This window comes from Dictyostelium discoideum, assembly GCF_000004695.1.
Source record: "Dictyostelium discoideum AX4 chromosome 6 chromosome, whole genome shotgun sequence".
Classification (NCBI taxonomy): Eukaryota; Evosea; class Eumycetozoa; order Dictyosteliales; family Dictyosteliaceae; genus Dictyostelium; species Dictyostelium discoideum.
In genome coordinates this window covers 3,056,527-3,081,270 of record NC_007092.3, presented here as the reverse complement: position 1 = coordinate 3,081,270, position 24,744 = coordinate 3,056,527, and the positions used below count along the sequence as shown (strand labels likewise).

General features: G+C 21.6%; 11 protein-coding genes and 2 non-coding genes across 13 annotated transcripts; 7 read left to right on the top strand and 6 right to left on the bottom strand.

Annotated features, from left to right (window-relative positions):
- Nucleotides 1-280: 280 nt before the first annotated feature.
- DDB_G0293712 (synaptobrevin domain-containing protein) lies at nucleotides 281-1,011 on the bottom strand (the record flags this gene model as incomplete). Its single annotated transcript, XM_629022.1, has 3 exons — nucleotides 281-629; nucleotides 727-846; nucleotides 917-1,011. The coding sequence occupies 3 exons, from the start codon at nucleotides 1,009-1,011 to the stop codon at nucleotides 281-283; spliced, it is 564 nt and encodes a 187-aa protein (XP_629024.1).
- A 1,467-nt stretch (nucleotides 1,012-2,478) lies between these two features.
- On the top strand, nucleotides 2,479-2,996 carry DDB_G0293710 (hypothetical protein; the record flags this gene model as incomplete). The annotated part of the gene is made up of 2 exons (XM_629021.1): nucleotides 2,479-2,584; nucleotides 2,752-2,996. The coding sequence occupies 2 exons, from the start codon at nucleotides 2,479-2,481 to the stop codon at nucleotides 2,994-2,996; spliced, it is 351 nt and encodes a 116-aa protein (XP_629023.1).
- Nucleotides 2,997-3,150: 154 nt separating this feature from the next.
- On the bottom strand, nucleotides 3,151-5,046 carry sqle (squalene monooxygenase; the record flags this gene model as incomplete). The annotated part of the gene is made up of 4 exons (XM_629020.1): nucleotides 3,151-3,894; nucleotides 3,980-4,352; nucleotides 4,467-4,641; nucleotides 4,830-5,046. The coding sequence occupies 4 exons, from the start codon at nucleotides 5,044-5,046 to the stop codon at nucleotides 3,151-3,153; spliced, it is 1,509 nt and encodes a 502-aa protein (XP_629022.1).
- A 567-nt stretch (nucleotides 5,047-5,613) lies between these two features.
- DDB_G0293582 (2-oxoglutarate and Fe-dependent oxygenase family protein) lies at nucleotides 5,614-6,357 on the bottom strand (the record flags this gene model as incomplete). The annotated part of the gene is made up of 1 exon (XM_629019.1): nucleotides 5,614-6,357. One exon carries the CDS (start codon nucleotides 6,355-6,357, stop codon nucleotides 5,614-5,616), a length of 744 nt encoding a protein of 247 aa, XP_629021.1.
- An 898-nt stretch (nucleotides 6,358-7,255) lies between these two features.
- On the top strand, nucleotides 7,256-8,040 carry DDB_G0293580 (dCTP deaminase; the record flags this gene model as incomplete). The annotated part of the gene is made up of 3 exons (XM_629018.1): nucleotides 7,256-7,302; nucleotides 7,462-7,834; nucleotides 7,936-8,040. 3 exons carry the CDS (start codon nucleotides 7,256-7,258, stop codon nucleotides 8,038-8,040), a joined length of 525 nt encoding a protein of 174 aa, XP_629020.1.
- A 646-nt stretch (nucleotides 8,041-8,686) lies between these two features.
- DDB_G0293578 (hypothetical protein) lies at nucleotides 8,687-11,214 on the top strand (the record flags this gene model as incomplete). The annotated part of the gene is made up of 6 exons (XM_629017.1): nucleotides 8,687-9,241; nucleotides 9,323-9,639; nucleotides 9,804-10,000; nucleotides 10,104-10,362; nucleotides 10,447-11,026; nucleotides 11,137-11,214. 6 exons carry the CDS (start codon nucleotides 8,687-8,689, stop codon nucleotides 11,212-11,214), a joined length of 1,986 nt encoding a protein of 661 aa, XP_629019.1.
- A 546-nt stretch (nucleotides 11,215-11,760) lies between these two features.
- tRNA-Glu-UUC-19 lies at nucleotides 11,761-11,832 on the top strand. The gene has a single exon. It is a non-coding gene; the product is annotated as a tRNA-Glu (tRNA).
- A 773-nt stretch (nucleotides 11,833-12,605) lies between these two features.
- On the bottom strand, nucleotides 12,606-12,688 carry tRNA-Tyr-GUA-11. The gene has a single exon. It is a non-coding gene; the product is annotated as a tRNA-Tyr (tRNA).
- An 838-nt stretch (nucleotides 12,689-13,526) lies between these two features.
- DDB_G0293684 (hypothetical protein) lies at nucleotides 13,527-14,861 on the top strand (the record flags this gene model as incomplete). The annotated part of the gene is made up of 1 exon (XM_629016.1): nucleotides 13,527-14,861. One exon carries the CDS (start codon nucleotides 13,527-13,529, stop codon nucleotides 14,859-14,861), a length of 1,335 nt encoding a protein of 444 aa, XP_629018.1.
- Nucleotides 14,862-16,554: 1,693 nt separating this feature from the next.
- Nucleotides 16,555-17,445, top strand: esf2 (RNA-binding region RNP-1 domain-containing protein; the record flags this gene model as incomplete). The annotated part of the gene is made up of 1 exon (XM_629015.1): nucleotides 16,555-17,445. One exon carries the CDS (start codon nucleotides 16,555-16,557, stop codon nucleotides 17,443-17,445), a length of 891 nt encoding a protein of 296 aa, XP_629017.1.
- Nucleotides 17,446-17,602: 157 nt separating this feature from the next.
- Nucleotides 17,603-17,931, bottom strand: DDB_G0293574 (hypothetical protein; the record flags this gene model as incomplete). The annotated part of the gene is made up of 2 exons (XM_629014.1): nucleotides 17,603-17,799; nucleotides 17,919-17,931. 2 exons carry the CDS (start codon nucleotides 17,929-17,931, stop codon nucleotides 17,603-17,605), a joined length of 210 nt encoding a protein of 69 aa, XP_629016.1.
- Nucleotides 17,932-19,199: 1,268 nt separating this feature from the next.
- On the top strand, nucleotides 19,200-20,173 carry DDB_G0293572 (hypothetical protein; the record flags this gene model as incomplete). Its single annotated transcript, XM_629013.1, has 3 exons — nucleotides 19,200-19,275; nucleotides 19,706-19,998; nucleotides 20,153-20,173. 3 exons carry the CDS (start codon nucleotides 19,200-19,202, stop codon nucleotides 20,171-20,173), a joined length of 390 nt encoding a protein of 129 aa, XP_629015.1.
- Nucleotides 20,174-20,420: 247 nt separating this feature from the next.
- DDB_G0293570 (RUN domain-containing protein) lies at nucleotides 20,421-24,579 on the bottom strand (the record flags this gene model as incomplete). The annotated part of the gene is made up of 2 exons (XM_629012.1): nucleotides 20,421-23,790; nucleotides 23,888-24,579. 2 exons carry the CDS (start codon nucleotides 24,577-24,579, stop codon nucleotides 20,421-20,423), a joined length of 4,062 nt encoding a protein of 1,353 aa, XP_629014.1.
- Nucleotides 24,580-24,744: the final 165 nt, after the last annotated feature.

Sequence of the window (24,744 nt, the reverse complement as noted above, 5' to 3'; positions counted from 1 at the left end):
TATAAAAAAAAAAACTTAATAAACATTTCCGCAACTTGTACATAACATTAATATATTAAAATTAAAAAAAAAAAAAAAAAAAAAAAAAAAACTTTCTTTTTTTTTTTAATTAAGAAAATTTGTAGAGAAAATAAAAAAAGTACACTACCTTTTTATTTTATTTTATTATGTATTGAAATGATTATAAATCTTATAATATATATATATATATATATATATATATATATTTTTTTTTTTTTTTTTTTTTTTTTTTTTTTTTTTTTTTTTTTTTTTACAATAATTATTGAATAATACAACATCTTCTATTTGCTTTTTTAGCTTGTTTTAAAAATAATTTACTTCTTGTGCTTAAATCATCAGAAGTTTCTAATAGGGTCTCCATTTTTTCAGTATTACCTAAAGCAACATCAATATTTTTATGCATAATTGAAGTGACTTCATTCACTTGATTTTGAACTTCTAAAATTTTATCATTTGCTTTTGGATCCGAATTTTTAAATATACCTTGTAATTCTGGATATGGTGCACCAATAATACCTTGAGTTTTCTTTACATAACCATTCATCATTTCCGATAATAATCTTGCTGCTACTCTTTCTGGATATTCTTTATCTGTAAATACAACACCACTTTTTTTTTTTTTTTTTTCATAATTAATATTAATATTATAAACAATAAATAATAAATAATAAATAATAAACAATAAATAAATAATAAAATAGTTACCCAAATTCAGCTCTAACATCTATAAAACAGATATAATCTTCATATGGTACTGAATGTCTTGTGTTTGGATCGAATTTATTTATAAAAATTTTACTTGCTGCTATTATTACTTCTTTAACACTAAATAAATGTTTAATATCTATTTCTATTTCTATTTCAATTTCAATTTATGTTTTTAATTGATACATACGTTCCCTTTTCAAAGAAACCAAATTGTGATAAATCACAGGCAATTTCTAATAAATCCCCTTTTCTTTTTGCTAATACCATAGCAACTAACTTCATTTTTTAGTTATTATATATATATATATGCGTGTGTGTTGAAAGTTTATTTATATGTAAATGTGTATGTGTAAATTTATGTGTGATAGAGGTTGCTATTATTTAAAATAAAAAATTTAAACCTTTTTTTGGTATGTGTGTGGGTTATTTTTTTTTTTTTTTTTTATAAAAAAATAAAATAAAATATAAAAAAAATATAAAAAATAAAAGAAAAAAATAAATTTAAAAATAAATTTAAAAATGAAAAATAAAAATAGATGTTTATAAATAGTTCAAATTAATCGAGGTTATAACTTTAATTTTCTGACTTTACACTTTTTTTTTTTTTATTTTTTTTTTATTTTCATTTTGAAATTTTAAATAAAAAAAAAAATAAAATAAAATAAAATAAAAAAATGTGAAATATTCACTTCTTCTTTGAATTTTTATCCCTTTTCAACGTTGCATTTTGGTGATTCTAATAATATTAAATGAAAAACAAAATAATGAATCTAAATCTAAAATCTCAAATAAACAGTTAATTTATTAATATTTTATAAATATAATTTCTTTTTATTATTTTTTATTTTTTTATTTGTTTGTTTTGTAATTATGGTGGTGTTGTGGTTATTTTCGTCAATTTTTTTTTTTTTTATTATGTCTCAACAATCCAAAAGCCAAAATTAATGGACAAAAATTTATAAATTCACTTTGGTTGATATGCGATTCATGAATAATAATAATAATAATCCTAATAATAATAATAATAATCAAAGTTCGCCGTCCCTCAAAAAAAAAAAAAATTGATAAATATTTTTATAAATTATTGTAGGTGTAAGTTTAAAAAATTAATCATACATTATATATATAAGGTGTTGGTTTATATGAGTAGTGGTATATATTTACCACGAAAAAATTTAATAAAAAATAATTTATTTTTTATTTTTTTTGGTAACTATTTGTTCTTTAATTTATATAAAAAAAAAAAAAAAAAAAAAAAAAAAAAATTTAAATTAATTATGGTATTTTAAATTGTTTGGTAATAATGAAAATATAAATATTTTATATTATAATTTTAATTCAAATAATAAATTCACTAGATCCACTTTTTGGTCGTGAATATATTAAAAAAGGATTAACATCACCTCCAATAACCATTTATTCAGTATCATTCAATCGAGATAAAATTCAAGATGATTTTCATTGGCAAGGTTCAATATCAAGAAATGATATTAAAAATAATTCTAAATCAATGAAAATATTTCATGAATTTAGAGGGTATCACTTCAACAAAGTGAGATATTGTTTATTCCAAATAATAAAACTGTAAAGATTAAAATTAAATTTTATTTATTTTTTGTTGGATTCGAGTAGTATTTAATTTTATTTATTATACAATTTGTATATTAATGGTGTATTATATTTAAAATTATTTAGATGATGTTTTATGACAGAAATACTGAAGATTATCCAACATGTTAGGTAAGAGGAATGTCACTCAAGGATGAACCATTTGCGATCCATTTGAGATTTGGTGCAGATATATTTCAACCAGGTTTTTATATTAAAAATCCATCAATATCAATAGAGGATTCGAGTGATTATTTAAATGTGACTGCATATTTTAATCGTCCCGAAGTTGGAATTACTATTTTTTCAAGTTTTAAACCAGAGAAAAAAACTACAATAAATGCAAATTTTCCATGGGGAGACTATTATACATATCATGATCAATTATCAAATATTATAATTTTAATATACAAGAACCAACATCTCGTCATAAATTCTATAGTTTTAATGCAACAGGAGGTGAACCAATAGAACCAGAAGATGAAAAGAAATTAAATGTTTTAATTCCAATTCTATGTTCAATAATTGGTTTTTCATTAATAGTATTAGCAATCATTTTAATCATAATAATTAAAAGAAGAAATTATAAGAAATTCAATGATCCTAATAAAATTGAAATGGAAAAAGATAATGAATCTGAAATCTCAGAAAAACAATAAATTTATTAATATTTTAAATATTATCATTCATCTCTTTTTATTTCCAATAGCATACTTTCTTAGAATCAATAAAATTTTAAAATTCTATTTTTAAAAATGATTACTTTATTTTTTTTTAATTCTTTAAAATAAATATTTTTTTATTTAAATTATTTTATTTTGTTAATCTTAAAATAATACAAATATTTTGAATATATTTTAAAACACCTTCAGAACGGAGCAATGGTACAACAATATCGGAAGCAGCACATAAGATTTGATAACAACGACGAATACGAGCAGGAGTTGGGAAAGGTAAGATATTTTTAAGAACACCATAAAAAGCGACAGCAAAGAAATGCATTGCCAAGATATGTGGTTTTGGTTTCAAACCAGATAACAAAGCCACTGGGCCAGCAGAGAATTCACCACCCAAACTAAGATAACCTAAACACGCCTTTCTAAGATGTTCATTGGATGCAGAGAAAACTTTATAGAGTGCACCAGCTAAAACATTCAAAGTCGATGCTAATGGTTTTCTTTGAATTGTGAATTTTTGAATTAATCTTTCCATTGAAACTCTATCGGTGAAATTAATCGATGGATTACTTTGAGTGATTAATTTCGATAGAATAACACAATCGGATAAACAAACGGTCATACCTGAACCAGTTAATGGATGTCTCATATTCCAAGAATCACCAATCATTAAAACACCTGGTTTTGGTGTTGGATTTGGTGGTAAACGTGAATTTGGCATCTTTTTCAATGGAGAATTTCTTAATGCATATAAAAATGATTCTCTTAATGACTCTGGTAATTGTGGTGCTGTAACTGTCTCTAAATATTCTTTTAATTCTGAATTTGGTGGACATTTAAATGGTATATCAACTAAAACACGAATTTCATCTGAACCAATCTGAAAAAAAAATAATAAAAAACATTAAAATTAATAAAATTTAAAATTAATAAATTAAAATTTTAAAATTAAAATTAAAATTTACTCTATACATTAAAATTGGAGCTGGATCTACTAAAAATACATGACCATGACATTGAAATGGTAATTGTACACCTTTAATAACTAAACCTACAAATGTTGAGGTTAAAAGTGGTTGATTTTCTGGTACTAATGATTTTCTTAAATTTGAGAAACAACCATCACAAACTACTGTTAATGGTGCTCTAACTTCTTTAATTAAATCTTTATTATTATTATTATTATTATTTGTTGTTGCTGTATTATTATTACTATCATCACTATTTTCTTTATTTTCATTACTATTATCTTTCTTTTTACTTTCTATATATGTTACACCTTTTATAATACCATCTTCTTCAATTAATGAATTAACTGTACCTTCAACCATAAAAACACTAAAAATAAAGTTTATTTTATTTTATTTTTTTTTTTATATTTAATATTTAATATTTAATATTTTAAATTTAATGACTATAGTTGTTGTTGTAGTAGTAAGTAGTGATACATACTTTTCACATGAAGATGCTCTTAATCTTAATTTTTGAATAAAACGACCATGATGAAAACTGAAACCATTTATAATTGCACCATTTGAATCTTTTGGATATGATAATTTTGTACCTTTACCATGTTTAAATATACCATAACCAAATACTAATGATGAATCAATTCCATCTAAACAATCTATTTTTGTGAAAGTCATTGATAATGTTGTTGTTGTGGGAGAGGGGGTTTTTTTTTTTTTGGTGAGAAAAGTGAAAAAAGTGAAATAAATAAAAAAAAAAAAAAAGATTATAATGTGTTAGTTTTTAAAGTGTGTGAATGTAAGTGGGAAAATTTAAAATAAAAAAAACAAAAAAAAATAATATTACCTTCCATTCCTAATTCACGTAATGCTCTAACACCACCAGGTTGCATTAATTCACCAACGATTCTATCAGGTTCAGAGAGATCACGTTCAATACATAATACTCTTTTACCAGCTTTACCTAATGAATATGCAAATGCACTACCTGCAACACCTGCACCAACAACAATAATATCAAATACTTTATTGTCTACTTCATTTTCAAATTGAATATCTTCCATTTTATTATTTCAAATTACAAATTTATTATTATTATTATTATTACTTTATAGATTAAGTTTTTGTTTTATTATCCGCTTAGTTGTGCTTGTTTATTTGTTTAGGTATATTATTAAACAAAATATTTATTATTAATATTATTAAAAATTATTTATTTTTAAATTTGTTTTATTGAAATTGTCATTACACCAAAAAAAAAAAAAATAAAAAGAATGAATTTTCAAAAAAAAAAAAATAAAAAAAATAAAAATAAAAAAAAAAAAAATAAAAATAAAAAAAAAAGAAAAAAAAAAAATAAAAATTAAAAAAAATAAAAATTAAAAAAATCTTTTTGGAAAATTTTGATGCGATTGGCATTCTGCAAGAAATTTTTTTTTTTCAATGATGTAATCAAAATCTCCACCAATTTTCTCTTTTTTTATTTTAAATGATTTCTAAAAATATTTTTTATTTTAAAATTTTTCAATTTTTTTTTTTTTTTTTAGTGAACTCAAATGATAGTTGATTGAGTTTGAATCCAGAATTTTGGTATAAATTTTATTTCCATTTTTTTTTTTTTTTTTTTTTTTTCAATCATCATCATCATCAACAATATTGGTTTCTATTTTTTCTTTTGTTGTTGTCGTTGTCGTTGTTGTTTTAGTAGTTTCAGTTTTTATCTCATTATTTTTATTATTAGAAATTAATTTTGATTTTAATAAAGGTGAAGGTGGTTTTGAAACGAATCTAAAAGTTAAACTAATACGATGTTGGCCTTTTTTTAATTTTGGTATTTCATGAGTCCAATTAAATCTAGCTTCATCTTTTATTAATAGAAATGCACGTGGTGCTAATTGTTTTTCAACTTTTAAAACTTCTGCCTTTTCAGAGGTTGTTGTTGTTGTTTTTGTTGTTGTTGTTGGTTGAATTGATTTTTTAAAAATCATTTTACATGTTGAACCTAATGAAATTGAGAATATAATATTATCAAATATTTTTGAATCGATATGAGCACTTATTCCTTGGCCATCTTTATACTCGTTAACTATTAATTGTTGTGGAAAATCATTTATTAAACCTTCTTTCATTAAATGACAACATAAATCTGATGCCCATTGAGGGAATGGTGGTGCAATATCTTCACTTTTTAATGATCTCGATTTATAATTATATTTATATCCATAATGTTGAGTTCTTCTTGATAAATCTGTTAACCATTCCTCTTTATTAACTTCTTTCCAAAGTTTGTCATGCATTTCTTTATCAATTGCATTTTCAATTATTGTTAATCCTTCAATTATTATTGGTTCTTTTTTTTTGAAAAAATCTTCCATTTAATAAATAATAATAATAATAATAATAATAATATAATAATAATAATAATAAGTAACTTTTTTTGATTTTAGATTTTAAAAAAAAAAAAAAAAAATTAAAAATAAAAATTTTTTGAAAATTGCGAAAAATACAAGAATAACACGTAAAAATAAAATTATTTTATTTATTGTAAACAGTTAATTTCATAAAAAAAATTAAATAAAAGTTGGAAAATTTATAAAAATTTTTTAAAAAAAAAGATTTAAAGATTTAAAATTAACTTAATCTTTTTATCATTACAACTATAATAAAATTGAGATTTTCTTTTTGTGTGGATCGTAGTTTTATTTTTTGGTGAATGTAATTTTTTTTTTTTTTTTTTTTTATGTTGTAGTGGTGTTGGTTGGACTGGTTGTCGTGGTTGTGGATGTATTCCTCCCAATGTATTTTGAGCAATTTGTTAGAAGGAATGTGTCCTTATTATTCCTAGATATGGTATTAAAGTGGCGGTGCCATCTGTAAATACGTAAATATTTTTTTTTTTTTTTATTTATTTTTGTTTTTTTATTTTTATTTTTTTTGTGTTTCGTTTTAAAAACAAGTTTCTGCAATGAGTTCCCAAAAAAAAAAATTAAAAAAAAAAAAAAAAAAAAATTAAAAAAAATGAAAATATGCAATTGCATTGCTTCGAAATCATATGATAGTTTTTGATTAAAAATGAAAAAAAAATTTAAAAAAAAAAAAAATTTAAATTAAAATAAAAAAAAGAAAATTAAAAAAAAAAAAAGGGTTTAAAAAATGATTTTTTTTTTTTTTTTTTTTTTTTTTTTTCTCTTTTTTGATTAAACATAAAACATACATTCATTTTTTTTTTTATAATAAAAACAAAACTAAACAAACTAAAAATAAATATAAATAATGAGTGTATTATCTAGAGACGAAATTCTTAAATCATTAGCATCAGGGTATAACTAAAATTAAAATTAAAAATAAAAATTAAAAATAAAAATAAATATAAAAAAATAAAAAAAAAAAAAAAAATCAATTTTCTAATTTTATAAATTTTATTTTTAATAACATGTTATTAAATTTTTTTTAAAAAAAAAAACAAAAACAAAAATTAGTGATATTAAAATTACACCAGGATATGAAGAGAAATCAATTGGTGCAGCATCAATTGATTTAACATTAAGTAATGAATTTAGAGTGTTTAAAAAGAGAGATAATAGTGATACCATTATAGTTTCAGAATCAATTAATTACCAAGATTTTTCAGAATTATCAGTATTAAAAGAGGGTGAAAGATTTATTTTAGAACCCGGTCATATGTGTTTAGGTATTACTGAAGAAACTATCGAATTATCACCAAAGCTTTGTGGTCTTTTAGAAGGTAGAAGTAGATTCGCTCGTATGGGTTTATTCGTACATATTTCTGCAGGTTTCATGAATCCTGGTATTAAAAATAGACAAGTTTTAGAAATTTTTAATGCTTCAAGTGTATGTTGTTTTTTTTTTTTTTAAATTTTTTAAAAAAAAAAAAAAAAAAAAAAAAAATAAAATAAAATAAAATCTAACATTTTATTTACAAAAAATTACAGAATAGATTAGAATTAGTTCCAGGTACTAAGATTTGCCAATTTGTGTTTATGGAATTAAAAGGAACTGCTGTTTATCATGGTAGATTTGAAAATAATAAATTATAAACTATTATTATTGGGGGAAAAAAAAAATAATAATATGAATCAAGCGTAATATTAAAAAAAAAAAAAAAAAACGGGGATGTGGTGCCAAATCAAAACTAATTAAAAAAATAATTAAGTTTTAATAAAAAAAAAAAAAAAAAAAAATGATAAACTTTATTTAATAATAATAGAGATAAACCTATGGATTTTATTATACGTAATATAATTATATATTTTTTTTTTTTTAATTTTCTATTTTTTTTTAAATTAATTCTTTCCAAATATTTTTGATAATAAGATTTTTTTTTTTTTTTTTTTGAGTGCATATACTTTTTAATCAAATAGGATTTTTTTTATGAGTAAAAAAAAAAAAGAAAATCTTTAATTTCAAATAATAATTTTGTTGATTTTTTTTTTTTTTTTTTTTTTTTAAAATCCGATCATCGATTACTTTTTTTAAAAATAGTAATCGTGTATGATTTTTTCACTTTGAAATCTAAAAAAAAAATAAAATTTTTTCGGTTAGATTGTTTGTGCATGTTAATTAATATCTATAAATATTTTTTTTTATTTTATTTTATTTTTTTTTTAAAATCAATCTCTTTTTAACAAACTGTTTTTATTTTTATTTTTATTTTTATTTTTTATTTTATTAATTAAAAAAAAAATGGCAAATGTTTCACAACCACAAAATTTACAACAATGGCTTAATTCAAGTCAAGAGTTGGCTAAAAAATTAAAAAATACCAATACTTTACCAATTATTAGTGATTATCAATTTACAAACTCAAATGTAAATGATTATACAGAGTTAATTAAAACAGTAGTTGTTGGTGGTCTCAGTATGATTCCAACCATTGGTAATCCTTTGAGTATTTTAGTATCAGCAGTTTGGGCTCATATTATTTCAAATACAAATGAAACAACATATGAAGTTTATAATTCCTATAGAGAAATGATAAAAGCAACCATTGATAATTCAATTGATATGTATGATGCATCAACAATTAAAGCAGTATTAACAAAACTTAATGCATTGGTTATAGATTATACTAAAGCAAAAAAAAATTATAAATTAACTCCAAATCAAGCACCTGTTAAAAAAGATTTAGTTGATGCTCATAATTTACTTTATATTGAATTAAGAGGTTCATTATTACCATTATCAGATCTTAGAAAAGAAGGTTATGAAGCTCAAGAATTGGGTGCATTTGCATTAATGGTTTGTATTATATTATTATTATTATTATTATTTTTTTTTTTATGATCTTTTACTAATTTTTTTTTCCCTCTTTTAAATTAGGCTACACTTCATTTATTATTATTAAAGGAAGGTTCAACAAATGGAAAAATATGGGGAATATCAGAAAGTAAAATTGAAACATTTGAACAAGAGTTTAATAAAAATATGGTTGAATATGCTCAACATTGTAAACTTGCCTATTATAAAGGTGTTGCTAAAATTAAAGCATTAGGTATTGATGGTGTAATGCAATTCAATAAACTTAATACATTTAGAAGTTTTTGTGCTCGTTATGTATTTGATTATGTAAATTTATGGTCAGGTTTTAATGAAACTATTTATCCAAATGGCTGTTATACTGAAAATGTTAGATATATGTAAGTAATAATTAAGGGGTTTCCAAAAAAAAAAAAAAAAAAAAAAAAAAAAAAAAAAAAAAAAAAAAAAAAAAAAAAAAAAATATTTTTTCTATTTTCGAAACTTTTTCTAAACACTTTTTTTTATTTTTATTTTATTTTATTATTTTATAATATTATTAAAGCTTTTCAGATGTAATTGGTAGACCAATTGATCCAAGTCAAACAGCAAAACCAAATAAACCATATTATTATCCATCATGTGATTTTTTAGAAAAAATTTTCATTGACAGAGAATTTGATTTATACCAAAAAGAATTTAGAAGAGTTGAATTCACTCATTCAAATGATTTTATGTACGCAATTCAAAGTTTTTATAATGGTAATATATATTTTTTTTCCTATTTAAAATACTCATTATTGGTTGTTTTCATTTTTTAATTAATATTATAAATCTTTTTTATTTATTTATTTATTTATTTTAGATCCATCAGAGTCAAGTGGTGAAAGAGTAGGTGAAAAAGTTGGTAATTTAAACAAGTCAGGTGGTATTATTTTATTACCATCAAGTTCAAATGCAACTGTTACTAATTTTATTGGAGGGTATGATGTTCAACCAAGATATATTTCATACCCAAGTGGTATTTCATCAAATTTCTCTTCTGTTACAGTTGATTTAGGTCCAACCAATTGCACAGGTGGTGAAGTTTATGATACTGAAATGGATTATATGTCATGTCATTAGTATGTATATTTTAAAAAATTATAAATTTAATGATCATTTTAATTAATTTTAATTTTTTAATTTTTTAATTAAATATTTTAAAGTGCTAAAGATATGGATCGTGGTGGTTATAGCGACTTAGGAATGAGAATTGATACAAATGTATCAGTTACAAATCATAAAGTTTCAACTTTTAGAGGGCTAAATACAAATTATGAAACAATGACATTTGATGGTTCTGAAAGATCTGGTATTTTGGATGCAATGGTAGTTGGATTACAACCAATTAATATTTACAATGATAATTGGTTATATAATAATATTGCAACTGTTGTTAATGCACAAAAATTTTTCAATAGAGAGAATTGTTCATTTGCTCGTGATTTCGTTTTACCAACTGTTCATGCAATGTGTATCAATGTTGGTGGTAAATTAAGATTTAGATTCAAATTAAAAGATTCAACACAAACTAAATATAATTTTGGTATTCGATATCATTATTCAAATACCAATACTGAAGGAGGTTTAATTTCAGTTCGTAATGCAAATGGTGTTGAAATTTTGGGTGGTCCTGTCTCATTGGCACAATGTAATGTTGATACTGGTTCAGCAATTAATGAATTTAAAACTAAAACTTTAATGGCAAAAATCGTTAATTTATCAGTTTCAACTGTTTATTCACTTGTAAGTTTTAATTATTTAAAAATTTTTTATTTAATATTATTATTATTATAATTTTTATTTATTATTTATTATTATTATTATTATTTTACTAATTTAATTTTAAAAATTAGGCAATCGTTAATAAAGGTGGCCCAGTTTATGTTCACTCAATTATTATGTTCCCAGTTAAGGCAACAGAAGCAGCTTAATTAAATTATTAAAATTTTTTAATATTTATTAAAATTTTCATTTAATTTTTTTAATTAAATAAAATTCTACATTTATCAAACAAACCTACCACATACAAAAGTGAAAGATTTATGAGTACAATTGTTATAAAGGGGAGTACTTGAAAAAATATCATATTTGTTTGATTATAAACAAATTGGTTCAATTTGTAATAGAAGTAGTGGAGGTTGTAACTAGACCATTTCTAAATACAAATTAATTTTGACCAATCTGATAGATTTAGTTTTTCTAATTATATCTTATATTAAAAATGAAATACCTCTGATTTTTTGTGATTTTGAATTAATATAAATGCCTTTTGTGGTGCTTTATATCAAGTTTCCTTCTCATTATTTGTATAAAAATTTTTGAAATGAAAAATACTTGTATATTTTTTGAATGGAATAACGCAATTTTTAGTTGCTTCTTCTTGAGATATGACTCATTTTATTAATTTTATTTTTAGATATTACATGTGCCGAAATACCTGTATAAATTTTACTAAAAAATACATAATTTCATCATATTCCTCATTGGTGTAGTCGGTAACACTCTAGTCTTTCACACTGGTACCTCGGGTTCGATTCCCGAATGGGGAGCTTTTTTTAAAACCCAAGGCAGAGATCAAGTGTTCGATGTCATGTTGGAGTAATAAAAAAGTAATATTTAAAGAAAATACTAAAATAAAACTATTAATTACTTTTAACGGATAAACGGTGATTAATCAATATTATAAAAAAATTTATTCTGTAAGAAAAAAAAAAAAAAAAAAAATTAAAATAATGTTGTAAATCAGACCTAAAAGAACGAAAGGAGATTGATTCGAATTTATTAACTTGTAATCAAAATTACTATTTATAAACAATTATCATTATTTTTCTAAATTAATTTTATTGTTTTTAGTATTTGAAGTTTATTTCTTCTCTTAATTTTTTCATTATTTAATTTATCATCAAATGATTGTCTAAAATTATACATTTATCTTTTTATTTTTAAAAAATGTTAATATTTATTTGTTTATTTTTTCTAAATTAATTTTTTTTTTTATAAAAAATATTTGTTTTTAAACTCAAATGTATTTATTAAAAATAAAAAATATTCCTTTTATATTTTTTGAAAAAAAAATTAATAAATAAAACAAATAATTCCACCATTACTTTTAATAGTATTATAAAATAATTTCAAATGAATATCAATAATTATATGAATGTCATTCCTTTTTAAGTTCAGAGTGTAGTTTTTCAAATTCATTGGGTATTGTTTATTCTTTAACCTAGGAGGGGTTTAATCAATACATAATTTAAAACAACTTCAATTTGGATATTTTAATGGAGAATCGAACCAGTGATTATAAAATTATTTTTTTTAAAAGTCCGGCTTGCCAGATTCGAACTAGCAACCGATTGATCACTTTCAATACTACAGTCAATCGCGCTACCATTGCGCCAAAGCCGGTTGATGAAAATAAAATTTTATTATCGGTACAAATTCGTTTTTTAACGAGATCGAAAAAAACAAACAACAACAACAATCTCTTTTTTTGATTATTTCATTTTTCATATAAAAAAGACTTAAAAAACAAATAAATAAATAAATAAACTATTTTAAAAAGCCATCTTTTTACTTTATTGTAATTTATTATTTGTTTCGTTTTGAGAATTTTGCGTAGCAAAATTTTCAAAAAAAAAGCAAAAAATAATCAGATCGAAAAAAACAAACAACAACAACAATCTCTTTTTTTGATTATTTCATTTTTCATATAAAAAAGACTTAAAAAACAAATAAATAAATAAATAAACTATTTTAAAAAGCCATCTTTTTACTTTATTGTAATTTATTATTTGTTTCGTTTTGAGAATTTTGCGTAGCAAAATTTTCAAAAAAAAAGCAAAAAATAATCAGATCGAAAAAAACAAACAACAACAACAATCTCTTTTTTTGATTATTTCATTTTTCATATAAAAAAGACTTAAAAAACAAATAAATAAATAAATAAACTATTTTAAAAAGCCATCTTTTTACTTTATTGTAATTTATTATTTGTTTCGTTTTGAGAATTTTGCGTAGCAAAATTTTCAAAAAAAAAGCAAAAAATAATCAGATCGAAAAAAACAAACAACAACAACAATCTCTTTTTTTGATTATTTCATTTTTCATATAAAAAAGACTTAAAAAAAAAAAAAAAAAAAAAAAAAAAAAAAAAAAAAAAAAAAACCTGGGAACCAAGTTAATTAGAAAATTTCCAGATTTTTAACTTTTTAAAGAAAAATAAAAAAGATAGAAAGAAAATAAAATGAAAATCACAAACAACACCACAAATATTAAGCAACACAAATGCCTACAAAAAATAAGCGAAATTGTGGATAAAACTCAATTAAAAAAAAAACAATTCAAATACGTCATAAACATCAATCACGAACCAGACGATAAAATAAAAAAAGATTTAGAAAAAAGTTTGGACAAAAAAGATGTTTTAATCAAAAGTAATAATACATTCAAAATTCTCACAGACAGTATTAGTACAGTAATCTATTTTGTAAATATGTTTGATGCAGAATTAAAAGGACAATTTATAACCACTATAAGACCAAAAAATATGTATACAGATTTTGATTGGTATAAATCACTCACAGAAATAGAATGGGTAATAGAAAATGAAGGATGTAAACTAATTAAATTAGAAATTAAAGGCGAAACTCTAATTATCAAAACAGTGAAAAGAGTCGTAGAAGAATTTGACACTATCATTGAACTAGACAATCTAACATTAATTGGACACTCCAACAAAGGATGGAGAGATCAAACCTCATTACCAGAAAATCAAGAAGAAAACAAATATAAAAAACAATCAGATGAACAACAACCACAATCTACATCAGAACAAATACCAAAACAAGGAAAAAGAACAATCATTATCCCACCAATCACATCCTCATCTAATGATAAAACATTTATGGCCCTAGATGATACAGCTCAAAAGGTAATAGAAGCATCACTAGAAAACGTAGATGAACTAACAAGAATAGAGAATGAGATCAATACACAATCGATAAACAATCAAGAAATTAAAACAAAATCAGAAAAACCTATCGAACCACCATCTCCATACAATACACCAATAAAACAACACGGCGAAACAAAGGGACTAACAACGGAAGAAAAACTTAGAGAGGCAAATGATATCTTCGACTTCACCAGCCCAAACACTGATGCAATAAGAAAAATAGAATTCCCACTTTCAATCCCTTCAAATCAATGGTTCTTCTCCTCTCCAATAAAACATATCATGAGTTTCAGCCCAACCTATGGTACACCATCGAAAATTATCGATTCACCAAGTAAATTGTTAAACACACCAAAAAAGAAACAACAAGACAAAACAAACAAGACCAACAAAACACCAGTCAAACCAAAATTGGGTGAATATGGACAAAAAAGCATAAAAACAAAAATGGATGAAGATATAGACAACTTCAACAAGGAAATTCTAAAACAAATCAATAAATCAAAAAACCCCACAAACACACAAGACCAACAACACAATGAACAAAGTAAAGATCAGTTAGAAGACAAAATAAACCAGAAACTTCAAAAGGTAGATAAAAATCTACCCCAAATAAAACTATAAAGAAAAACACAATAAGAATAGGTGTTTGGAACGTCCAAGGATCCAACACCATCCAATCTGCCAGCATAATAAACACCGTTTTAGACAACAACAAGCTGGACGCAGCACTTCTAACTGAAACAAATATAAAAACAAATAAAATTTACTCAATAAATCAACAATATAAAAACAAAATAACACACCACGCACCAATTGATAAAACAGGACAAGGGGTGTCACAAATCATCATCAACACCCGCAATAGAACTTCCTAAACATCTCAAAAAATACAATAATTCACTCAGTACTTTCTATAAATAAAAAAAAAAAAAAAAAAAAAAAAAAAAAAAAAAAAAAAAAAAAAAAAAAAAAAACCCAAGTTAATCAGAAAAATAAAAAAGATAGAAAGAAAATAAAATGAAAATCACAAACAACACCACAAATATTAAGCAACACAAATGCCTACAAAAAATAAGCGAAAAAGTCAAATAAGATCTAGCATCTCAAGGAGAAGCAAATAATAATTGCGTTATCCAATTCAAAAAAAAAAAAAAAATTCGTTTTTTAACCAGATCGAAAAAAAACAAACAACAATCTCTTTTTTTGATTATTTCATTTTTCATATAAAAAAGACTTAAAAAACAAATAAATAAATAAATAAACTATTTAAAAAAGCCATCTTTTTACTTTATTGTAATTTATTATTTGTTTCGTTTTGAGAATTATGCGTAGCAAAATTTTCAAAAAAAAAGCAAAAAATAATCAGATCGAAAAAAAACAAACAACAACAATCTCTTTTTTTGATTATTTCATTTTTCATATAAAAAAGACTTAAAAAAAAAAAAAAAAAAAAAAAAAAAAAAAAAAACCTGGGAACCAAGTTAATCAGAAAATTTCCAGATTTTTAACTTTTTAAAGAAAAATAAAAAAAATAGAAAGAAAATAAAATGAAAATCACAAACAACACCACAAATATTAAGCAACACAAATGCCTACAAAAAATAAGCGAAATTGTGGATAAAACTCAATTAAAAAAAAAACAATTCAAATACGTCATAAACATCAATCACGAACCAGACGATAAAATAAAAAAAGATTTAGAAAAAAGTTTGGACAAAAAAGATGTTTTAATCAAAAGTAATAATACAATTCAAAATTCGAAACAAAAAAAAAAAAAAAAAAAAAAAAAAAAAAGGTAAACCAACCCCTCTTTTAGAGACCCTGTAAAAAAAAAAAAAAATAAAATAAAATGAGATCTAGCATCTCAAGGAGAAGCAAATAATAATTGCGTTATCCAATTCAAAAAAAAAAAAAATTCGTTTTTTAAAATTTAGATACAGCCGATAGTTCCACCAATAGAGCCCAAAGATGGCTTAAGAAAGATTACCATTCCTTTACAATTTGAATATTGGATAGCTATCCATGTTGGATTTAGTGTAGGCCTTCAATATTCACATTCCGAAGCATTTGGTTTAATTTATTTATTTTATTTTATTCCAAAAAAGGTTATTTTAGACTAAAATCTTTTTAATAAAAAATTTAAAAGGGAAAAAAAAAAGAAAAAATATCCATTAAAAAGTTTCGTTTTTCGTTTTTTTAAAAAAAAAAAAATAAAAAAAAAAAAATAAAATTTATTTTTTTTTTTTTTTTTTTTTTTTTTTTTTCATTTTTTTAACTATTCCATAATTTAATATTTTTATAAATCTAAAACAAAATGGCACAAAAAAGAAAAAATGATAAAATAGAAACATCAAAAAAAGAGGAAATTGATCCAAGATTTGTAAATAAATTCGAAGATTTAGAAGAAAATGATTTTAAAGACGATGACGAAGATGATTTTATTAATGATGTAAATGAAGGTGAAGAAGAAGAAGAAGAAGAAGATAATGAAGACAATATAGAATTTAATCAAGAAGAAGATGATGAAGATGAGGATGATGAAGAAAATAAAGATAATAAAAATAAAATTAAGAAAGTGATTAAAATTAAACCAATGGATATTGAAAAAATGAAGAAATTAAAAGAACAAAATGAAAATAAAGGTATAATTTATTTATCAACAATACCATCAAGAATGAAACCAGCAAAATTAAAACAACTACTAGCTAAATATGGTAAAGTTACTAGAATGCATTTAGTTCGTGCAAATGTTGAAAGAAAGAATCACAGAAATGATATGTTTAAAGAGGGATGGATTGAATTCGAAGATAAAGCATTAGCAAGAAAGATAGCAACAATATTAAACAATATACCAATGGGTGGTAAAGCAAGAGATATTCATAAAGATTGTCTTTGGAATCTTAGATATTTACCAAAATTTAAATGGCATCATTTACAAGATAAATTAGTCTCACAAAGAATGGAACGTGATAAGAAATTGAGATTAGAGATTAACCAAGTTCGTAAACAAAATCTCATTCTTCTCGAACAAGTTGAACTTTCAAAACATGTCAATCAAAAACATGAATCAAAAGGTAAACCAATTAAAGAAAAGGTTGTTCGTACCTTTAAACAAAGATCTTCTCATGAAGATTCTTTAAATTCAAATATCTCTTCAAAAGTTTTAGAAAAAGTTGTTTCAAATAAAAAACAAAAAATAAATTAATTAATTTTTTTAAATTATTTATAGAATTTTATTATTTTTTTTTTTTTTTTTTATAATTTTGAATAAATAAAGGAATTGGATGGAGGATTGGAATAATAAATAAATTAATTTGTTATTATACAAAAAAAATATATATAATAATATTATTATTAAAAATTTAACAAAGTGTATATATGGAAACTCTATCATCCATTGCAATATCAAGCCATGTACCACCTCTCCATAGTTTAAAATGTACCAATGTTGAAGATTCTGATATTATATTATTTGAAAAATTATTTTTAACATTTATATTATTTATTTTATTATTATTATTATTATTTTTAATATTAAATGTAAAACTAGTAATCGATTCTATAGTTTTTTGGAAAAAAAAAAAAAAAAAAAAAAAAAAAAAAAGATAATTTAAATTAATATAAAATAATATTATTTTAAATGAAAAAAGAAAAAATATAAATATTTTATTTACATACTTAATATTGTCATTTTTATAATGTAGATTTTATTGTTGCTTTTGATATTTTATAAAATTATTTGATTATAATAAAACAATTATATATTTCTTTTAAATACCAAAAAATTTAATTCTTTTTTTTTTTTTTTTTTTTTTTTTTAAATAATTATTTTTATTTAAATTTATATCTTTTTTTTTAACCATAAACTATAAATAGTAATATTAATTAATTCAAAAAAAAGACAAACCACTCATAAAACCACATTCTTGTGTTTTAAAAAAAAAAAAAAAAAATTTTTATCCATTTGTAATTTGATTGTATCTATTAATAAAACAAGTTTGGTAAAATATAATAATAATAATAATAATAATAGGTGGTGGTATCAAAAATAAATAAATAAAATAATAATTTAAATTTTTAAAACATTTTTGAAATTTAATCAAATGGTGATACAAATAAAATAAATAAAAAATAATTAATTCTGTCTGTATAATTCTGTGCTGGTGTATATTTAAATATATGTGTGAATATATTTGAAAGGAATTAGATCATAATGGTGACATGAGATTCGATATACATACACCGTCTCACACTCACACTCTTACCACAACCACCAACACCACCAAAACCACCAACAACCCCAAACACAGAAAGATATTTTTTGTTCGTTTTGAAGAAATTCCCAAAAATAGCCAATACCCATCAAATTTATAAAAATCTTATTAATTTTACAAATTAATTAAATACACAATATACATAAACAATTTATTAAAAATAAAAAAAATATAAAAAATTAAAAAAATAATAAAATTCTATTTTTAATAATTTTAAAATGAACTCCTCAAAAGAATTATAATTTTAATCATAAAAACACTTTATTACCCTCTTCTTTATTGTAAATAATTAAATTTTTTGATTAATTTGTCCCAAAATTTAAAAAAAAAAAAAAAAAAAATTATTATAATAAAAAATTAAAATAATTGGTAAGAAAAAAAAAAAAAATAAAAAAAAAAAAAATTTATAATAAATATAAAAAAAATAAATCTAAAATTTTCATTGTCATTTTATATTTATAATAATGTATTATCTAAAAAAAAAAAATTATAGTAATTTTTTGAAAAAAAAAAAAAAAAAAAAAAAAAAAATGAATCATTACTTTTACCCCTTTTTAATTTAAGAATTTATTTTTTTTATATTTTCACATTTTTTTTTAATTTTTAAATTTTCAATTTTTTTTTTTTTTTTTTTTTTTTTTCATTTTTTAAAATAGACAAATAACAAGACAAAGAAAAAATAATAATGGAATTAGATGAAAATTTATTAAAAAAATGCGAATACATGAATGAGAAAATACCATGTTTTTTAGTAATTAAAGGTTAGTAGTTGGTTATTGATTTTTTGTTTTTGGTTTATTGTCAAATTTTTTTTTTTATTTTTATATTTATTTTTTGTATTCTTAATTCTTTTAAACAGTCATTCCCCCTCTCCTTTTAAAATTTAGAAACATATATTCGCACATGCATGCATCATTGTTATTTAAATCATTTAACTTTTTTTTATTTTTTTATATTTTTTTATTTATTTAATTATTTGATTTCATTTTTTTTTTTTTTTTTTATTTTTTTTTTTTTATTTTTTATTTTTATTTTTTTATTTTTATTTTTTTTTTTATATTTATATTTATATTTATATTTATATTTATATTTATATTTATATTTATATTTATATTTATTAACTTAATAATTAATTAATTATTTATTTTTAAATTATATTTGATTTTTTCATTTTTTTTAAAATATTAATAGGTGATAATAAATTCTTTCAGTCAAAACAATTTTTAATTAATGATGATGAGGTAGAACAAATATTGGAATTATATAAACAAACATTTATAGATGGTCAATTACTTAGCATTAATAATATAGCATTTTCAGTTGATGAAAATGATGTAGAAAATAAATATTTTTGTGGAAAAAATGATTTTGATGATATTATTCATCTAAAAGCAACAAAAGATTTAGAATATATATTTATAGTTATAGTTAAATCAAATTCTGAATTAAAACAAAAGGAAATATTTGAATTGGCTCATAATCTTGTAAGTATATTTGGCTTTTTTTTTAAAAAAAAAAAAAAACAAAAAAAAAATTTATTATAACAAGAAAATTAATTAACCCTTTTTTTTTTATTTTTATTTTATTTTTTTTTTTTTTTTTTTTTTTTGATTTGTTTTTTTTTTATTATATTTATAGTTTGAAGTAAAAACTTGTTAAAAATAATAAATGTAAATAATTTAAATTTTTTATTTTAATCTTTTAGAAATACTCTAAAAAAAGAAAAAACCTTTTCAATTTTATTTTATTTAATTATTATTTGTTTAGATAATTTTTTTTTTTTTTTTTTTTTTTTTTTTTTTTTTATTATTATTATTATTATTATTTTTTATTGTTATTATTATTTTTTTTTTTTTTATAATTATTATTATTTTTGTTTTTTTTTTTATTATTATTTAAATAAATTTTATTTTAATTGATTTTCTTCTTTTGATTTATTTAATCTTGCAGTTGCTAATCTTATACATTTTGGACATTTAATTGCTTGATAACAACTTTTATGAGAAACACTTTTACAATTTTGACATTGTTGAACAGTTGAGATGTGATAAGGATAAATTGGAGAATCATTATTACAAAATTGACAAATTGAACCTTTTGCAGCACAAAGTGTACAAGTTTCGACATGATCTAACCATTTAGCCACTAAATGACGTAATGATTCCCAAAGTGCTTTATGATTAACCAAATCATAGATTGAATATAGTTCTATATCATTTGCAAGATAATGCATATTTGGTGGTAAAGATAATTGAAATAAAGCGAAACCTGATGATTTGCTAACACTATTATTGATACCACAAGTTTGTAAGAAATCTTTCAAGAAAAACATTTGTTTTCTAAGATTTCTAATTTTAAGTAAAATTTTATTCTCAAAAAGTTTTTGATTTAAAGTGAGTAAATCAATTAATGGGTCTTTTTCAATTGAATTTAAGAATTCATAACTTGCTTTTGAAATTGAATATTTCTTAAAATCCCAATTATGTACTATTCTACTTGGTATGTAATAAACTGATTTATCATGACACCCACTACAAAAATATTTACCACTGTAGTCACAAAATCTTGAACTTGAGAATAATCCAGAGATATCCTTTGAACAATTAGCACATTTAAAATCTTGATCTTTTAATGATGATAAATTATTTTGAATTGTAAAATGTAATCTCTTTCTTGGTGCATGTATCTCTTTACGATATCTTCTTTCACGTTGTTCTTCAACTTTCTTTTTAATATATTCATCACCTTCATTTGAATAATTATCAACAATTGTTATATTAGATATTAAACTACTATTACTCTTTTCCCTTTGTAATTGTCTTTCAATTGGTGATTTAATATTTTTGATTTTACATGATGATGATGATGTCGATGATGCAAGTGATGATGTTGATGATGCAAGTGATGATGTTGATGATGATTTATGTAATTCAATAGAATTATTAATTGTTGAATTTGCCATTGTTATTGAGGTTGAGGTTGTTGTTGTTGTTGAAGTTGTAGTTATTGTATTTACATTCTGTTGTTGTTGTTGTTGTTGTTGTTGTTGTTGTTGTTGTTGTTGTTGTTGTTGTTGTTGTTGTTGTTGTTGTTGCTGTTGTTGTTGTTGTTGTTGTTGTTGTTGATTATAAAATTGTGGGGATGAAGATTGAATTTCATTTTTATATGAAAATGAAAATTCTTTAAAATTTTGTTGTTGTTGTTCTTGTTGCTGTTGCTGTTGCTGTTGTTGCTTATCATTTTCATCAATGAAGAAATCATCAGGTAATGGTTCAGAGATTAATTCTTCTTGCTCTTCTTCTTGATCTAATAAAACATTTAATTTAAATCTAATTGCTTCATTATCTTCCTCTTTATTATTATTATTATCATCATCATCATGGGATTTTAGTGGTTTAAATTTATTGGTTGAATTTTCTTCTTGTTCAATTGGATATTTAAAATCTTTATCAGATGGAATAATAACACTTGCAATATTTGAAATTTCATGATCTTCAATATTATTATCAGTACTATATTGTTTTAATAATGATGCATAATCAATTGAAAATCCAAATGATTGATTTCCAATATTATCATTATCATTATTATTATTATTATTATTATTATTATTATTATTATTATTATTATTATTATTATTATTATTATTATTATTATTATTATTATTATTATTATTATTATTATTATTATTATTATTATTATTAGAATTCTCTTTAATTATTTCTTCCTCTCCCATTAAAATATCATCATTTTCTTCGCTTCTAACAAAAGTAAATTCTGGTATTTTATTATCAATTTTTTGTCCTTCTTTGATTTCCTCTTTAAATTCTTCTTTGATTTCTTCTTTGATTTCTTCTTTAACCTCATCAATTTCTTCTTTAACCTCATCGATTTCTTCTTTGATTTCCTCTTTTATTTCTTCTTTTATTTCTTCTTTTATTTCTTCTTCCATTGTTACCTCTTTTTCTTCCTCACTTATTTCATCTTTTGACTCTTCTTTAGTTTCTTGTTTAATTTCTTCTTTTATTTTTTCTATTTCCTCTTCTTTTGCTTCTTCTTTTATTTCTTCTTTAATTTCTAAGTTTTCGATTGGAATTGAAGCAATTAATTCTTTTTCATTTGTTGAATTAACCAAAAATGATTCTGATGCTACTTCTCCAAATTCTTTTCCTTTAATAAAACTATTGTTTTCTTGGTTTAACTCTTCTTTTTTATCCCCGACTTTTTCTTTTTCAATATCCTTTGTATCTGAATTTTCTTTATTTTGTTTAGTTTCATTAGTGCTGGAATCACTATTTGTTGTTTCTTCAACAATAAAATTCTTTACTATAGGTACATTGTAATTTGATGTATCTAAACCAATGTTTTGTGCGACTCCATTATTATTATTATTACTACTATTATTATTATTATTATTATTATTATTATTATTATTATTATTATTATTATTATTATTATTAGGATTAAGATTATTAGTATTATTAATATATGGGTTAGTGATAGAAATATTATTAGGATTAGGATCATTATTATCTAAATCTGTTGATGGACTATTTGTTGGAATATTTGTTGGACTATTTGTTGGAACTGATGAATTTGAAACGATTTTAGTTTTAATAATTCTTTTTACTATTTTCTTTTTAATAATTTTTTCAGAACCAGTTGATATATTTTGTTGATTAGCTAATGAATCTGAACTACCATCAGCATTTGTATTTTCATCAAAAGATGGTGCACTATCGAAATCAATAGTTCTAGTTAATGATTTTATAATCTTTTTTGTTCTAATTACTTTTTCACCTGTAGTTGATAATGATGATGACGATGATACTAAATCATTATTTGATGATGTTAACTCTGATGTTACCCCTAATTGATCATTCATATTTTGTGATGAATTTAAATTAATATTTTCATTATTATTATTATTATTATTATTATTATTATTATTATTATTATTATTATTTAATGATCCATTATTATTATTATAAATATTATTTTGTGATGAATTTAAATTAATATTTTCATTACTATTATTTAATGAACCATTATTACTAGTATTATTATTACTATTATTATTATCATTATCAGTTTCGATTGTAATTAAAGTATTATCAATTGTTTTTGGTATTAATGGTGTATCAATTATTAATGTATTTAATTCTGGATCATTATATTCTATATTAAATGTTATTGGATCTAATGAAGCTAACATTGATCTAAAAATATCAGAATCTTCTTTATTTCTTAATATTGCATCTTCTTCATAATAATTTCTTTTTTTTTTTTTTTAAAAAAAAAAAAATTTTGGAAAATATTAGTTTCAAAATTTTAAAATATAAATTTAATATATTATTTTTATTAAAAATTTACCTTAATATATCATTATTATTTGCAATTGAATTAAGTAATTGAATAATCGTTGATTCATTTAATGACCTTCTTAATAATGCTCTAAATTTACCAATATTTGAAGTTACCTCACTTAAACTTTGAATACAATCAATTTGATTTGTCCAATACTCTATATCCTCTGGTGATTTAGGTGTAATTGGTTGTGACGATAATGTAATATTTGAAGCTGATGTTTTAATTGATGTTGCAACTTTTGAAAATATTGAAAGTTTTGAACTATTATTATTATTATTATTATTTCCACCATTATTATTACCATTATTATTACTACTATTAGTATCAGAATTTGAATTAATACTATTTGAAGGTGATAAAATTAAAACTATTAATTTCCAAATTGAATAATTATTTTTTAATTTATGACAAAGATAACTCTCTAAAAGGTCACATAATGATTTAACCAATTCAATTTCGATTAATGTTGCATCACTATTGTCAATACCTGATAATTGTTGTGATAGTAACGCTGGTGTTGGTGCCATTAATTTGGTGGTTTCATTAATTGGCTTTGCATTATTTCCAAAATAATATGATAGACATTGTTTGATCACTATTGTCAAATGTTGAATGGTATCTTTTCTTTGATCCGATAAAATATGGCCTTCCACAAAACTATTACTACCTTGAGCTCTCCTCCAAAAAGAGTTCATTTTTTACTTTTCTTTATTTCTATTTTTTACTATTATTTTTTTCCTTTTTTTATTACTAACAAAAAATAAAAGTAAAAAAAAAAAAAAAGAAAAAAAAAAAACAAAACAATTAATATCTTTTTTTTTCTTTTTGCCAAATGCTGACGTTAATTGGAAAATAAAAAA